Genomic DNA, 18,185 nt, shown 5'->3' with positions numbered 1-18,185 from the left:
AATCTTTCTTGAAAAAAATGGGAGGGAGATTTAATGAAGGAGGCAGGGGGTTGGCATGTAGCGGCGGGAAGAGCAGCTGCTCCCAGCCGAAGTCCTAAATGTGCACGGCTTGCTCAGTCCTGTGCTCAGTGCTACCAGAGGGGAAACACACACAGGTAGCGGCACTCCTGGGGAGTTAAGAAATAAAGAAGGCTGCAAGGTGACACTACGATAGAGGGCAAGCGCATTTTCTTTCTTAGATTGCAATGACTCCTGGCAACATTTAATGAGACACATTCCCATGCCAGGGAAAGGATCTGCAGTCATTTAGGAATGCAGTTAGTCCTATACCCTTTGCTTTCATAGATCCATGTGGTGATGCCCCTCTCATTTAGGCTACTTTATATACGCTTTTCCGATATGAAATCATCCAAACAGCCGATGATCCTACCTTCCCAGCTCTTGTCATCACACAATGCAGTCAGGTCGAGCTCAGGCACTTGGGAGACGAAGCTCTCCCGCTGGTCTTCGGCATCTGGAGTCCTCTGCAGTTTGGTGTCAGGTACGCCCGGGTGCTCCTGAATCTTCATCGTGGGGGTCTGTAATGACAGCACAACGTCTCTGAGTAGCTACGGCTCACCAACACCCACAAATGTCTGCAGCAAGTCCACTCTTTCTGGGGGAAACCTCCCAGGCTGCGGTGGTGGTTGCACCCAGCACAGAAACCAAAATCATAGCCTGATGCCCCTGGATGCTAGCTGGCCACTGGCATGCAAATCGCCACCGTCCCTCTGTGCTCCTTTAACTTTTCTTCTGCGAGAAAGGCAAGAGGGTTTCTCAGAGCCGCTGCTCCTGGTAACTGCAGGCAGCTGACGGTCTTGATGGTGACTGATTGGGGCCGGGAAGGAGGGAAAGGAGTTTGTGTTTCCTTAAAGGAGTAGGGCTCTGCAGACCGTAAACAACAACAAAAATCCCGAGACTGCTGTTGCTAAGGCTGGAGAAGCAATATGGTGTCTCCTGCGTGCAGACTTCTTTGCCCCTTAGGTAAACAGTCCAGCAAGGCCCAGAGGCTGTGTACACGGACGCTCTCCTGTTGGCCCCGGCAGAGGCTTAGAACAATTAAGCGGGGCTAGCTGCACGTTCCCAGATTTCCTGTGGTTGTTTTCACCCTAAGTGTGGGGAGGACAGACTATTTACGGAGGAGCTCTGGGTATTAAAGCATTGTTGCGCAAATTCAAACAGCGCAGGGGTTTGGCGGCTCATCTGGGCTAGCCGTAAGGAAGACAGACTCTGGAAATAAGCCAAAATTACATAGGGAGCGGGTTTTTTTTTTTTTTTTTAAGAGTAAAAAGCCAAGAACTGGCAAGTCAGCAATGCATAATTTATATCTTACAAATATCCAACTGTCACTTGTTTTCCTACTATTCATCCAGTCTGAATATTAAATACTCGGCTACACTTGGTTTTGCTCCTTGGGGGCACCTACTCCCAGGCAGGGATAACTGGGGGAGGGGAAAACTCTCTCCCAAAGCTGCTATTTTAGCTACGTGATTTTATGCAAACAAAATTCACATTGAAATTCGTTCATTTTTTCTTTGCTCTTTTGGCATCTTATAAACCCAGCCACTGTCCCTTTCCCTTCTCTCCTAAGATTATAAACACAAGTATTTACTTACAAATATTTTTCTCAAGAAGCACAGATCTGTACAAAAGATCTTCTTGGAGAATAACTGGAAATTCATTTTAGCAAATATAATAAAAGAAAAAAGAACCCCAAACATGTGGAAATCATAAATGATTCCATTAATGCATGAGAAATGTTCTTCTGCTTAAAATAAGCACTGTTAAGACTACCAGCTACTTTTAATAGCTGTTCAACCCACTTTGATATCACCAGGGAATATTCTAGGGGCTTTTACTATTATATTTCCATAAAATGATACATGAGGACCGCTATTTTCTTCACCACATTGGGAATAAAATGAAATACCATCCATCAGTTTCTGATGAGCTACTAAAGTCAGATGGAAACGTCAGGTAAATCTGGGGTTTTAAGACACTTTCAAAATGCTGCTTGTCTATTGGGGTTAAACCAGATTTTGCATTTATGCCATAAGAGTTATTTGTTCCTTGAGCTGAATCCTAAGTGGACCAGGGCGAAATGACCAAATCCAGACCTCAGCTCATTAAGAACTATGAAGTCACGTAGAGTGCATGAGTGTGTGTCTTAGAATATGCATACAGCAAATAAACATCTTCTCAGTAAAGATTTCTAACACTCACTCCACTTAGAGACATACAAAAAGGAAGACTATGAGAAATATGATTCCGTGACGCAAGCACGGCACGCTGTTCCCGAGGCGCGTGTGTGGGCCTCCAACACTGCACTACACGGGGACGTTCGCGGGTCTTGCGCACAAGGGACCAGCATGGCTGACAGTTGCTGTGTTTGGTGCTCTGGCTGAGCTGCTGCACTTCGCTGAGCCTCCATTTCTTAATCTGGGAAATGGGCATGAACAATTCCAATCTAGCAAGGTTCCTTTGAAGAGCTGGGAAAAGGCATGCAAGGCCATTAGCACGGTGCCTGGAGCATAAGGTACACACAGAGGAGGCCCTTGGTCTCTTCATCATTTCTAGGCACCATGGGAAGATGAGGAAAGCACTGGCACATCTCCAAATGCCAGAGAGAGGTGCTGGAGATGAGACGTTTCACAGCCATTCGAGGTGAACCATGCTACATCGAGGAGGGGTGTTCTTGGCGCAGGATGAGAAACGAGCCACTGGGGATTCCCGTCATGAGTCAGCAAAAGCAATTCTGTTTTGGGGGCAGGGTGAGAGGGGTTGAGGAGGAGGAACAGGTGCAGAGACAGGCCCCCTGGGGTTCGCTGGTCACAGCAGGGGAGAACAGGACAGAGGGACGGCAGGTGATGAGGGTGTCGGGTGAGCAGACACTGGACTGAGAAAGGCCGTGTGTGCTCGGCTAAGTCTGGATTTTAGCCTGGAGTTGGTAAGGGAAAGCCATGGAAGGATTTTAGAAACAGAGTAACAATGGTGAAATGTGTTTTCCAGGCTGAAGCCTTACAGATGGGAGTGAATGCTGGTGGGAAGACCTAGAGGCCTAAGCATTGGGTTCTGTAGGTAGCCTGTGTCCCTTCCCAATGCCAGACACTGGCTTTGTTTCCTGCCATGCCTGTGTCTGCTCAGGGCACTCAGAGTCCTGCTGTGCTTGACATGACACATGTAAAATGCTGAAACACACACACACACACACACACACGTAAAAACGTGTACTGTTCATGATTGCTACATCTGTATTAGACCCATTACAAAGGAAATTGAGGTTACAAAATTTTTTCTGCATTGGAATTAGTACCCATTTTAAAGAAAGCTGAAATTGGAAAATTAATTTTTTACCCTCCAAAATGCAGAGATGTCTTCGTTCCTTCGACAACATGGGTTGGCGCAACCCCTCTGTGCTGGGCTCTGTGAGCCATGCAAGCTCCTTACACTGAGAGAGCTAACATTTTGTGGAAGAGGCTCAAGAATGCCCAGTGGGGTTCTAAGGACAGTTGATTGGGGTGCAATACAACAATTCACCTTGTGAATTAGTGAGCTGCCCTTCACAGCGCTGAGATGAAGTTGGCTAGTCGGGCATGTGGGAGAGGGAGACATTACTGCCCTGGGCAGGAGGCTGGAACAGGCAACCCCTAAGATCCTATTACTCTAACAAAGAGAATCAGGTCGAAACTCTATCAGTTTATTCAATAATAATATATATCACACGATATATACTTATTACAGGGCCACTGTGTGCAAGAGATACAAAGATAATATTTATTCATTAATTCAGCTAATGATTTTTGCATACCTACCACATGCCAGACAATTTTCTAAACACTGGGGATACTTCAGAGGACACAATAAAGTCTGTCCTAACAAATCTTACAGGAAGTGACAGTAAGCAAAGAAAAAAATGTCAGGTAGTGGCAGGGACTATGGATAAAACTAAAGCAGAGTAAAAGAGGTGATGGAGGTGGGGGTCATGGTTTGCTATTTTCTATCCAGTGGTCAGGAAAGGCCTTTCTTATGAGGTGACATATAAGCAGAGATAAGAAGGAAATGTGGGAGTGAACCTTCCATGGGAAGAGCATTCCAGGAAGAAGGAAAGCAAATGCAAAGGCCCTGAGGCATGGTCATTGTGTTTAAGGAACAGCAAAGAGATCAGTGTGTCTGGAGTCACTGTGTTAAGGGTGTTTAGGATGTGCCACATAGAACAGGGTATCACTCACATCGTAGGCCTATGTTAACCTCCATAAGCTTCTGGACTTTCTGGCCTGATTTCCCACATAGCAGGGGAAGGGTCTCTCCTACATAAACTGCACCAGCTTGCAGAGCTCAGACACGCGTGCCCACCTCCGTCCTGCTGTGCTGTGATCAGTTCCTGAGGTTGCTCTTTCACTGGCCTGCTGCTCCTGTAGGCTTGGTTCTGAATTTCTGGCCTCACTGGTCTCACCAGCACCTGACGTGGTTGCCATTCCTGGGGATGCAGAGTGGGCTGCTGGTGTGGGCCCAGGGTTTCTGTGCATATGGGAGCTAGGGCTGCTGCTGCATGGCCACCCACGGTGAAGCTGTTCAGGGTCTGCAGCAATACATCAGCATGGAAACTACTCTTCCCTCAAACAGTTGTTAGCTTAGACTGGGTGGGCCACCTCTCCAGACTGTCCCACCCTCTGTCCTCGTGCTCATCCTATGGCACTGTCCTTGTCTATTGCTTGTCTGCCGCTTCTCCTAGATTGTTCATGTTTAAATGTCAAAGACATTCTCAAGTACCAGAATATTTCTGGTTTCAATTTTTGTTGTTTACATGTTTTATGTCTTCAGGGAAAATGCAGAGTAAATGAATTACAGCAGTCCCCCTTCTCTGGGGGGGCTACATTCCAAGATGCCTGGTAGATGCCAGAAACCGAGGAGAGGGCAGAACCCTAGAGACACTCAGCTTTTTCCTATACATACGCACCTATGGTAAAGTTTAATTGATAAGTTAGGCATAGTGAGATAAACAGTAGCTACTAATAAATAGAACAATGATACTGTAATAGACGTTATATGAAAGTGGTCTCTCTCTCTTGCCTTTCTGCTTCTTGTGATGATGTGAGATGATGAAATGCCAACAGGATGAGATGAAGTGAGGGGGATGATCAGGACGCAGCACTGGGCTACGGTGACCTTCGGGTGGTATGTCAGAAGGACAATCATCTGCCTCTGGACCAGGGTTGACTGTGGGTAACTAAGACCTCAGAAAGTAAAACCACAGATAACAGGGGACTACTGCAATTGCACAGTTTTCAGCTCAGAGATCCCTGGGCCAAGAGGTCACACACCAGACCCCCGTCGAAAATGTACCATACAGAAACACACTGCATATTCTCGGCTCTTAGGAGAGACAATGTGGTACGGCAGATAGGGGATGGGTTTTCAAATCAGAGAGTTTCCATACCAGTTGGTCAGCTGCAAGATCTTCAGTGAAAACCTCTCTGTTCTTGGCATCCTTTCTTTGAAGCTTTTTTTCTGTCATGTAAGTGTAAGACTTCATAGAGTTGTTATGAAGATTAAATGAAAAACATGTCTAACAATGGCTAGCCCATAGTAACTGTGAAAAAAAAATGTGATTTCCAATTATTGAGTACCTCCCTTCCACATTCATTCCTCTGCAAGTGTTTATTGGACACATGGGATTACAGAAATTAACAAGGTGTGGAAGGAAGACATCGAACATACAAGTGCCTGTGACACGCATGTTATAACAGAAAAAAGCAGGCTGCTAGGAAGCAAATACTCAGAGAGCTCACCCTGCCTGGGGCCTCAGGTGACAGCCTGTGTTCAGGTCAAGGAAACGCTCTTAGTCTATTAACCTGATTTTTGTCAAGACCTGTCCCCCCTGTCTAACTGGACCTGGCTTTTCCAATCCTCAGACTTCATTGATCTTGCTCCTATCGGGACTTCAAATAGTTGGTGAATTTTTGCTCCATCTCTTCCCCCTCCCTGCACAGGATATAAAGAAGGAGCCTAGGAGAGTACTGGAGCCGGGAGCGATACCAGAGAGTGCACTGTGTAATGCAGTTTGCACAGGAAGGAACCACACAGTGTTAATACAAGAACCACATGGAACCATAAACATTTACTGTTTGGCCTGACAACAGAGGAAAATGGACATAACAGAGTTCCAAAATTCATGGGAATTCCAAAGCATCAGTAGCCTTTAGAGACTGGATGAAATGGGAAGTGAATCCAAACAAAAACAGAGCTTTTAAATTATTCTGGTTCTAACATTAAAACCAGTAACAAAATCCTAATGCTTCCATGGAACACAGAGAGGTTGCAGTAACACAGTGATTCATTTCATAAATGCTTGCTGACAGGATATTTCAGAATTTACCTCAAACCTGCTCAAGGCAAATAAAAGCCTTAAGATGCTTGATGATTAATATTAATGCTCAGTCTTGATTGGAAAGCCTTGTCTTCTTTCTCTCTCTCCCTTCTTTTACTTTTGTTTCGAAGCAGGATAGAAAAGGGAAATGGTCTTTTGTTTATTATGAATGTCTTATTTGTTATCAAAGGTATGCTTCTAAGCTCTTCTAAGCAGTAGGCTTAGAAAGCATAAAGAATGTAAAAATATTGCAAAAGAATTTAACACTTCATTAACCTTATACTTCTGACATAAAATGACCTCCCCCAGATAAGGTAATACCCTTCTAAGCACTCAATAGTTCTTACAGGTTTTGCTTTCTTGATAAAAAGATTAGATATAAGGTTACAGTTTAAATATTTTGGATTTCATACAGAAGCATGAAATATTTCCACAATACAAAATAACTTATCAGAAGGAATTAAACTGAAGCATAAGATTTAAGCTCTATCGTAAACAGAACTTAAAAAATCTGTATTTTCAGTGATATCTTTTGGAATCTAGAAATTGTTAGTTTTAAGGACGACCTTTCTTCTGGATGCTTCCAGACATTCACTGAGTTTAAAAAGGAACAAAAGAACAATGACTGGACTCCAACATGTTTAGGGAATAGTACACTAGGCTATTTCTTACATTAGTTCATTTCATACAGCCCAAAAGGGACATTTTATTAAAATGCCCCCCTTTTAAAACAGTCAACAAAACCAAAAGACAACTGACAGGATGGGAGAAGGTATTCACAAATGACATGTCAAATAAATGACATGTCAGATAAAGGCTAATATCAAAAATCCATAAAGAATTTATCAAACTCACCACCTAAAAAACAAATAATCCAATCAAGAAATAGGCAGAAGACATGAACAAACATTTCTGCAAAGAAGACATCCAGATGGCCAACAGACACATGAAAAGGTGCTCAACATCACTCGGCATCAGGGAAATACAAATCAAAATCACAGTGAGATATCACCTCAAACGAGTCAGAGTGGCTAAAATTAAAAGTCAGGAAATGACAAATGTTGGCAAAGATGAGGAGAAAGGAGAACCCTCCTACACTGTTGGTGGGAATGCAAGCTGGTGCAGCCACTCTGGAAAACAGCATGGAGGTTCCTCAAAAAGTTGAAAATAGAGCTACCCTATGACCCAGCAATTGCACTCCTGGGCATTTACCCTAAAGATACAAACGTAGTGATCTGAAGGGGCACCTGCACCCCAATGATTATAGCAGCAATGTCCACAATAGTCAAACTATGGAAAGAGCCTAGATATATAATGGATATATATAATGGAATACTATGCAGCCATCAAAAGAAATGAAATCTTGCATTTTGCAATGACATAGATGGAACTAGAGGGTGTTATGCTAAGCAAAATAAGTCAATCAGAGAAAGACAATTAGCATATGATGTCCCTGATATGAGGAATTTGAGAGGTGGGGGGGGAAGGAGGGGAAAATGAAACAAGATGGGATCGGGAGGGAGATAAACCATAAGTGAATCTTAATCTCACGAAACTGAGGGTTGCTGGGGGTGGGGGGTAGGGATAGGGTTATGGACATTGGGAAGAGTATGTGCTATGCTGAGTGCTATGAAATGTGTAAGGCTGCTGATTCACAAACATTTACCCTTGGGGCAAATAATACATTATATGTTAATAAAAAAAAAAATAAAATAAAATGCCCACCTTTTGAAAACCTACCCACGGAAATGATACTTTTTAAGTTTTGGCATTCTAAGGGATTCTTAACTTTTTTCCAATGGCCATCTGAGATCTCAGGCAGATTTCCCATTAGGTGATTAAAAAAATTAAAAAGATGTGCAACAAAGGGATAAACCCATGTTCACTTTTCAACACATGCATTCAAACGAAAACATATCTATGGCCACAAAATGCTTATTTCAGAAATAAAGTCACAGTTGTGCCTGCATTTGCATTTGAGCCGCAGATTCTATGACCTGCCTCTCTCTCTCTGTGTTTCCCTCTAAGGAACATCTCTGAGACTGAGTTCCACATTCTCATGGAAATGCTAGTCAAAAGAAGAAAGACCACTTTTCCTCAATGGCTGATATCTGTGGCCTTAATCTTACATGAACCTAAGAGCATATAAGGAGAATTTTAAAGGATGGTATTAATGAGGACCAACTGTCTTTATGGAAAATGACACTGGAAAGAGCCATCCGTGGTGAGCACGTAAACGCTGGCTTCTCACTCTGATGCCATAGGAGACGTGAAATAAAATACCGATTAGGCAGAATTCTAGGAGGGATAACCGAAGTCTAGACTTACTTTCCATCTCTGAAATTTAGGAATTATTGTGGCATTACCAGAACACCAGATTAACACCAGATTAACCTAATATATTTAGGTTGTTCAATAAGTTCTAGAAAGGGCTACACATATACAACAGTAAACAATGACATCGCACTATAAACAAGGGAAAGGGCTTTAAAAAAGGAAAACTGATTTTTTCACAGTCCGTCACTAATAACCAAACATCTATTTCCTTCATTGAAAGAAGCGCATGTCTTCCAGAGTTGAAGCATCACCCCAATCTTGTGGAGTGATGTCTTGTTTTCCTCCTTTGGGGCAGTTGTAAAAGAAAGGTGACACGGAGAGCTCAGGCTGAATTTTAACTCACTGCTAAATTTGGCTCCTAGCTAAACGTATGATGACAACCACGATTATTAATAGTGAAGGCTTACGGGGTGCCAGCAGTAGGCTGGGTGCTGACTGGCATCTGCACATGGCTGACACATGTAAGAATAGGACCTGGCACATGCAAGCAGGATTTGAGATTTGTTTCCCCATGATTCATCCACTGCCATGGGAGCTGTCCACAAACATACCGAGGCAAACTGAGTTCAGCAGGGGTTTAGCCACTTGGCTAAATCAGCCACTTGGAATTTATGAGATAATATTATGGAGTCTATCCACAAAGGTTGCTCTTTACCCTTTTATCTCATAAAGGAGCACAGGCGTAAAAGGGAGGAACTGAGAGGACCGCTCTGGGAGGTTGGCAAGGCAATCTTCTTTAAAGTCACGTTCAATGGCGCGATGAATAAGTGCTTGCTGTGAGCAGAGGAAAAGAGCAGAGAAGGATGCAACAAGGAGAATAAAGCAACGCTTATCATGGGGGAGACTGTGCTCTGAAAACAGGTACCTGGTGTCAGGGAAAAAAATGCCAGCTGGTTGCCTGGGTCCCAAAGAAGGAAACTAAAGGAGTGGGGAAAAAGAGATGAAAGAAGAGCGAGGCTCAGCAGCTGTGAAGTCAGAAGGAGGAAGCATTCCCCTCCTATTACCTGGTGAGGCTGAAGAAGTAGACAGGACAAGAACTGAAGAGAGGGGACAAGATGAGTCCACAGCACTGGCAGGGAGCGGTGGGGAGGTGGCGATTCATTTCCAGCAATTTTATGCCAAATTGTACACAAGTGTGTGTTTTTCTAAGAAGAGAGTCCACAGCTTTTAGATGCTTAACCTCTTGGATTATAGAATTCCAAGAGGGGGTAGGGACTGCAGCTGTTACTGACTCGTAGCTCCTAGCCCAGTACACGTACAGGGCAGGACTCACTAGATGCTGCTAACTCCATCAGTGCATTAGCACGATGTCTGATAAAGATTAGGAATCACTGGGTTAGAGGGAGAGTTCTATATATAACTTGTATTTCAAGGGTCAGAATTCAAGAACAGGCTGAAAAAAGCTTTAAATCTTGCCCAAGGGAAAAACTGATAAAAATACCGAAAGTGGAGTTGGAGGCATCTGGAAGTAGATTATATACACATATGTGAATGAAAAATGGGGTTGAGCACACCGAATGAAAGCCAGAGTTGGGAACAAGGGAAATCACGTGGGTCAGCATGGCGATGCTCTCAGAGAGCGAGGAAGACAGGAAATAACCAGAATTTTAAGATACAGACAGCATAAGAGAGTTAGATAGTTTTTTGCCATGGTTTACTTAAAATGAGACAAAACTCAGAAAACAAATGGGGTTTAATAACTCACACTGAGTTTATCTTAATTTGAAAATTAATGAGATAAATCTCAGTGACAGATCCACTAAATTCATTGTCTATTTATTTCAATCACTTAAAAATGCATAAAAACATGGAAGATCACGGCTTTTTGTTTTGCTTTATGGATAATCTAAAAGGAAATCTCCACCTTACTGAAGTTTCTCTTTGCAAGCAAAATAAAGGAATTTAAAAGCAAAAAGAATATGATTTCTCTTAAGTCAATCGGAGAAAGACATCATATGATCTCCCTGATATGAGGGAGAGGAGATGCAACATGGGGGGTTAAGGGGGTAGGAGAAGAGTAAATGAAACAAGATGGGATTGGGAGGGAGACAAACCATAAGTGACTCTTAATCTCACAAAACAAACTGAGGGTTAATGGGGGGAGGGGGGTTGGGGGGGTGGGATTATGGACATTGGGGAGGGTATGTGCTATGGTGAGTGCTGTGAAGTGTGTAAACCTGGCGATTCACAAACCTGTACCCCTGGGGATAAAAAGATATTATATGTTTATGAAAAATAAAATTAAAAAAAAAAAAAAAAAAAGAAAAAGAATATGATTTCTCAAGGAATCTTTCCATTTCAGCACTTGCCTTTCTGACCAAGCACAGTCTGACAATGTCATTATCCCGTATTGACAGGCTAATAGTGCTTCACGCTTGCTCTCAGGAAGGTATGGAGAGCCCCTTTATGATCACAATTTTGTCAGCTACTCACCTCAAAATGCTGGGTATGTCCGCTGTCTTCGTCATCTTCTTTACTATAAACAACAGCAACAGCAACAACAAAATATCATAAAATGTCAGTTTTCGAACAATGCTTTTCATCCAGTGAAATTATGACTTCATTTACTTTAAAAAAAGTAGGCTGAATGTCTCTAAATTAAATTCTTGTAAAATTCAAAAACAAAACAGGACAAAAAGTCAAAATAAAACAAAACTAGAAACACAACCATGAGTAGGGTTATTTGTCTTAAATAGCACCATGGCAGATTTTCTATTCTAAGCATTTTCCTTGCTATAAAATACTATTGGTAAACATACAGACCTTTAATTCTTTCTAGTTCTTGAAATGCACATTGTATTAAGTGAGAAAAAAAAGCAAGCTATTCATGCTCTTAATAAGCAATGTGATGAGAAAATGCTAAAATTACCTTTCATCAGACATCAGTTCAACATTGTCAGGTCCAGCCCTCTCACGAGAAGGTGTGGAATTGAGGCTTTCCATATTCTGTAACAAAACAAATCATGGTTACCCAATAGGAATGGTAAAAAATAAGCAATAGCAGATCCTCATCCTCCTTTATTTAAAATAGAAAAATCAGATAATATACAGATATGAATGAATTCTAGTTCTCATATTTCTATCTTTGTTAAAACTAGTAAAATCATGAAAGTTTCATATATGCTGTTTGCATGGAATTGGATGGTGAATTTTATCATCCCTTTAATGAAGATATCTGATACCATTGTGGAAACCATCGTTGTATCCTATAATGTCCTTGTTAGGTATCATCTATATCTTACAGCCAAACATAGCAAAACCCAGACTGTCAGAACATTAGGGTAAAATTAGAATTAGAACTAAGAAATCTGACCTTGAATCCTTTCTGAAACCAATGGAACATTCATTGCTCATTTAATATATTTTCAGGATAAATTGCCAATATAATGTGGGATAACATGTAGCGTGTACCCAAACTGCTAATTATCCATGAATAGAAATGGTGTTAATATAAGAACCTTTTTTCTGTGATATTTAACATTAGTCCTTGTGTTATTTGCTAGGATGGAAAAAATATAAACAGGAAACTTACTTTGAATAGTGTGTATTTCAGGCTCACTAAGAGAGCTTAACATTTATCAGGAGGCATACCTGTAAGGTTTTTTTGACATGGCCAATGCTTTCTGAATACAATTCAGGTGACTGAGCATAGCATAAGTAAGCCAACCCCATGAAGGAATATTACAAAAAAGCAAACAAGAGCTCATTTATATTCAGTAAACTGAAAAAAAAAAAAAAGAGCTGCCTTAGAGATCTGAACCCAATTTTCACTTAACTCAAAGATTCATACCTGCCTTAAAAGGACATTAAGCACAACCAACCTATTCTATGTCATCAGAATGACACATATTGAAGCAACATGTGTTCATCTACATATTTATAACCTCCCATTGTGAAAAACCTTTTACAAAGTAAATCTGATTAAGTTTCACAATATTCCCGTGAAGTTGACATATATAAAAATCCTCACAAAATAAACACATAATTAGAGTAGAAAACTAATCTTTGGCTTGGTAGATGAATGAATTGTTTTCCTTTTATGTTGGTTTGGCTAACTTATCTGGAATTCTGGAAGTTTAAAACCCTGGGCTCCATCAGACAGTAGAAACAAAGGGAGACAGAGCACAACATAATAGAATGGTGCCTCTGGAGTTGGGATGTTTGGGTCTGAATCCTACCTCTATCATTTACCAACTCTATGAACCTATTTGACCCTCAATGTCCACATCTGGAAACTGGAGATGGCAAAATAAACATAATTACATAGGTGGCCTTGAAGATTAAAGGAAATAATGCACGTAAATAACGTGAATAATACCTGGTACATTAAAAAGATATTTTACTACTATTTCTCCAGTTAAGGCGATGTTCCAGATAGCGTCTGTGTCTGACATTACTAAACATCAATTTACACACTTAGATAATTTACACAGTTCATTTTAGAAAGGATCTGAGAAATAAAAATTATGACAACATTCAATTATATTTACATTTTTATAACTCTAAAGTTTGAGTTAGAAGAGGCCTCTCTGAAATGGCCCTCCTTAAACCAAAGCATAATTGCTCTTATTACCTGAATGTGATCTTCCTGATAAAGGGGGTTATATCTATGACAAAGAATCTGTGTTTGTTCTCACTGGTGATCTTCAATAGATTATCAAAAACTTTAGTGTAAGATCTAGTGCAATAGCATTAGTTTTTTTCTAAAGCTCTGAAACCTGAATTCCTGGGGAAGCACAACCCTCTACCCTCAGATCATTTTTAAAACAGTGTCAATGAAATACATAATTAATTATACGCAAATGACTACTTCAGAATAAATAAAAATCTTCACCTTAAGGCTAGGAAATATTCAGAAAGAGGGAAGAGAAAGTAAACCACAGTAGTATTATATAAATTTAGATATTTCAGTAAAATTTTTTCCCTATACAAAAAGAACCAAGATATAAATGTTTATAGGTTCTGAGAATTATAGAAAAAAAGACAGTTATGTTATACAGTAGAAGACTTTGCAAAAAGCAGTTGTAAAATGTGAGAAAGTCTGGTTGATCTCCAGGGTTAAAACTAGTAAGCAGTAACTTTGGACTCCCTCCCCCACCCACTTTTTAAAAAAATGTTTGATCCCTATGTTTAAGAACTCCCCAAGGATCTGTTTTTTATGGATGTAATAGACAAAGGGTGACTTTCAATATTGTTCCATATTCCTCTCTACTTTATAATAATTCCAATTTTCATGTTGTCCACACATTGGAGACTGTTGAATATTCATGAGCTGCTCTCACTAATGCAGTAGGCAAGCACACAGTGTTCCTTCGCTAAGGCAGTTGCCGCTATACCTTTTGGACACAGGAACATGTCAAGAACGTGTTACAACTGGCAGCCTATCTCATTTTTCTTCAGAATGAAACAAGGGTGGTAAAGGTCTCTGAATACAGTAACAGAAGTACCGTTCGTTTCCACTAGGGGAAAACAAGTGATAAATTCTAACTTCCATTCTTTGCCTAAAGTTTAGGGAGGGAAGATTAAGACAAAGAGATCAGCAATTCCCCCCACTTCACTGAGATGGGAGAAGGGGAAAATGGAATGCACAGGTCAAAAGAAAAGCTGAAACGCAGAGGCTTCCACTGTATGGGAAGTATGCTACTGGACTCTCAAATGTTCTGCAGCTGTAATAGTACTTGTCTTAGTGGAAAACACAGACTTGATGTCTTTTGGAAGTTTTGAACTGTTTTATGTCCCAAACACTTCTCTAGGTGTGGTAAAAGAGTAGCTTATTAATGTTTGCATTTATGAAAGGTTAAAGTAATAAAACTTATAAAAATGTTATTGCATTGATTTTTACTTTAACTGATCTTCTAAACTCAGGATCTTTTTAATAGGTAATTTTAAGAAATAGCAAAGAACAGATCATGACTTTAAGAATAATTTAATGTAACTGCTTCTTTAATTGCATGAAAAAAAAAAACAGATAAAGCTTGCTTCATTTAAGTCTTACCAGTGACTTTCAAAACACACAGATGTGCTATGATAGAATTTATTTGGACAGTTTTTGGGTGTCAGAAGGGACTGAATTTTAAGAACCACCCTCCTCAAATATAAAAATAACCTCAAATCTAAAAAGAGCAAAATCCTTGAAAAAATTAGCTTTAGACTGTGGAATTTATTTTCAATTGTTCCCCGTGGCCCCCTCTCTGTTGAGGCATTGAAAGCTGGGCTCAAACCTATTTGACCACTGAAGCCTTTGAAAACACTTGGAGCAAAAACAAATTTGTCTTCTAAAACCATAAAATGCTGACAAAGCCTTTATAGAGGACACTGAAAAAAAAAATGTTTCCCCTCCATATACAAACAGTTCAGTCTGAAGGCTCAGAGAACACTGCTAGTCAAAACAGGTTCATTATTCTAACCTTGAGCTCTAAGAGAAGGAGAATATTTGATACACTCTCATTAACAAAGGTTTAATGTGCATATGAGTTTCTTTTTATACCCTTTCATACATTTTATGTTTTACTGCTTAAAACAACTGGGTAATTAATCCATATTTGAAAAGAACTACTGATATGATACAAGGATGCGGATAGAAGAGCTTGCTAGTTATCCACTGAAATCTCTCTTCCTTCCACAGAAATGAAGTAGCTACATGCCCAGTAGCAATGCATTCGCCAGTCTCTCTGGCAGTGAGATATGGCCATGTGACTAACTCTTCAACAGGATGCACAATGCAATGTGTGTGGCTTCTAGGTCTGGCCAATCAAGCTACCCCAGCCGGCACGTTCCTCAACACTCACGCTCTCTGTGAGTGGGACAGGAGATAAAACCACCATCGTTCATTGGAAGCTACTTGAAGTTGACAGAGAGGAACATGGTCTGGCATAGAGCAAGTCTTCTACTCCTCTCTCTGGCCCTCAACTTCTATTTTAGGTTGTTATGGGAGAAGGAACATTTACTGTGTTCAAGACATTGCGTTTTGGGGCTTCTTGTTACACAAGTTACCCTAAAAAATATGACAACCATTCATGTGCTCCTTTTTTTCAACACATTTTTTTGATGAGTGCTGAACTCGGCTGGGCATTGGGGAAAGGTAAACCAGACACTGGTTCTTGTCATCATGACTTTTGTGTTTTGGTTACTGCTCCAACTGTAGTTTGCTACACTGTTAATATTATCTTTATTTCTAAGGTAGGTTCTTTCTGAATGATAACGCTAAACATTAATTGGCAAAACATAAAATTCAAAGTGGTCAGCACCTTCTTTCCCTATTCAATACTATGCAAAGGAAAGAAATTCTAGATGTGTGTATAAATGTGGTGAGCTTAAAAAGCTAGAAGAGTATTTATTTTTCTTAGATGAAGGGGTAGGTTTGTGGTTAGAATATAGGGACAGACCTTTGGTGTAATGTAAACGAGGGAGTTGGGCAAACCATTCAAGTTTCTGAAGAAACGGTCTTTAGATCAAAGTAAGTTATAATCAAACTCCACCCCTCCTCCAGGCTCCATCCCTTATCAATTACTCAAGAACATTGATCCTGCAATGGATCCCCTTCTCTTATACATCATTCCCTCCTCTTTTGGTTTATCTTGCCATATCACTGTTTTGTTGTTTTTTTTTTTTAAGATTTTATTATTTGAGAGAGAGAGAACATGAGTGTGTGTTGCGGGATAGAGGGAGAGGGAGAAGCGAATCCCCGCTGAGCAGGGAACCTGACACAGGGTTTGAACCCAGGACCCTGAGATCAGGACCTGAGTCAAAGGCAGATGCTTAACCACTGAGCCACCCAGGTGCCCCCATGTCACTGTCTTTAAAACCCCTCTCCTGATCTTGCCTTATCTTCAGCTGCTGCTTCATTTTTCTTCACCCCTAAAGTGCCAAACCTGTTAAAAAAAACTTTCCATACCTGCAGTACCCAATTCATTTCTCCCGATTCTTTCTTGTACCATTTAACTAGATGTTTTCCTTTCTCTTCCACCCAAATCCACCATGAAGGTAAATGTGGTCAGCTATAAACATGTGAAATTACTATTCACTCACTATCCCTATTTATCTCTTTGGATGTGCTCTTAACTGACATCTAATAAGGCTCTTGCCCACATGTTTGCACTGAAGTTTGCTATTTGCTCCTTCTTAATCTTTACTGCTTATACCTTCTCATCTGCCTACCCACTAAATGTCGGTATGTCCCAACATGTTGTCATAGCTCAGACCAGCCCAAGGCTTTAAATGCCACCTGGTGCCAAAGACTTCCAAACTTATTTCATTTCTCCCTTGAACTCTGGATTCACGTATCTAACTGCCTACTTGATTTTCTACTAATAAACATCTGGAGCTCAACATACTTCAATGGAACTTTAATTTTTTCCCCCCGAATCTGCCCCTCCAATAGCTTTCTCCATCCTTCCAGCTAGCTTTTCCAAAGGTGACTCTGAGACCTTTGGAAAAGCTAGCTGAGACACTCCCCTCTTTCTTCACACCCACATCCAATCTATTAGAAAATCCTCTTGTTTCTACTTTAAAATACACCCATGTCTGACCTTACCACCTCCACAGCCATTGTCCTGGCCTAAATCGATAACATCTCCCACTTAGATTATGTCAATTATTTTGCTTTAGTGTTTGCTCGTCCCTTACCACCTCTGGGCTGTTCTCCCCCATCCTCCCAGGCTATTCTTAACGCAGTTGCTAGAGTAATTCAAAAGGTACATCAGAAAATGATTTTCTTCTCTCTGATCCTCTATGCCTCCTCATCTCACTCAAGGTAAATCCCAAAGACCTAAAAATAGCTACAAAGGCTAAAGGGATCAGTACCCTCGCTACATCTCTGGCCTCATGTCTTAAAATCACCCTCAACTCTGCTCTAACCACAGCAGCCCCTTGCTTATCCTCAACAGGCTAAGTCTGCTGCTCCCTCTGCCTAGAAAGCTTCTCCCCAAACCTCCTGACAGCTCACCCCCTCACCTCGTTTACGTCCCTGCACAAGTCTTCTCAGCGAGGCCCGACCCGAGTATCCTCTGTACTACATCAATCCTACACCTCCCACCACTTCCTGTCTTCTCTGCCTGCTTCATTTCTCTCCACAGCATGTGTCACCATCTGAGGATTTTCTTGGTTCTTATTTGATCCTATAAAGAATGTAAACCTCATGATGGCTGAGGGTGTGTCCATTTTGATAACCAATGTGTCATTGGTTCCTAAAAGAGTGCTCGTCATACAGTTAGTTGTAATTGAAGGAATGAATAATTTTAAATCAGTGGCCCACAATGTTGGGCTTTTTTACATTATATTGATACCATCCAGAGAGTCACCTCAGATAGTTTTTGACAGGAGTTCTTGCTGAGTTGTAGAGGATTGAAAACAAAGGCCGAAAATTGCTGCATTAGGTAGAGGGCTGTTTCGCTGACGTAAGGTAGCGTGGGGCTGGGAGTGGGGGCAGGTGTGCAGACGTGCT

General features: G+C 41.0%; 1 protein-coding gene across 3 annotated transcripts in view; it reads right to left on the bottom strand.

Annotated features, from left to right (window-relative positions):
• LOC111156558 (family with sequence similarity 13 member A) overlaps positions 1–18,185 on the bottom strand; it is a 335,168-nt gene that overhangs the window by 32,639 nt on the left and 284,344 nt on the right. For all 3 annotated transcript variants that reach the window (XM_022517539.1, XM_022517545.1, XM_022517554.1), the window contains 3 exons: positions 11,613–11,689; positions 11,177–11,219; positions 431–578 (listed from right to left, as the gene is read on the bottom strand). In XM_022517539.1, the coding sequence (XP_022373247.1) occupies positions 431–578; positions 11,177–11,219; positions 11,613–11,689 (268 nt within the window). The remainder of the gene's footprint in view (positions 1–430; positions 579–11,176; positions 11,220–11,612; positions 11,690–18,185) is intronic.

The sequence above is a fragment of the Enhydra lutris genome, unplaced genomic scaffold (assembly GCF_002288905.1).
Source record: "Enhydra lutris kenyoni isolate GAN:26980312 unplaced genomic scaffold, ASM228890v2 scaffoldscaffold3, whole genome shotgun sequence".
In the NCBI taxonomy this organism is placed as follows: Eukaryota; Metazoa; Chordata; class Mammalia; order Carnivora; family Mustelidae; genus Enhydra; species Enhydra lutris.
Note: the sequence above shows the minus strand (reverse complement) of the source record. Positions and strands in the feature narration are given on the sequence as shown.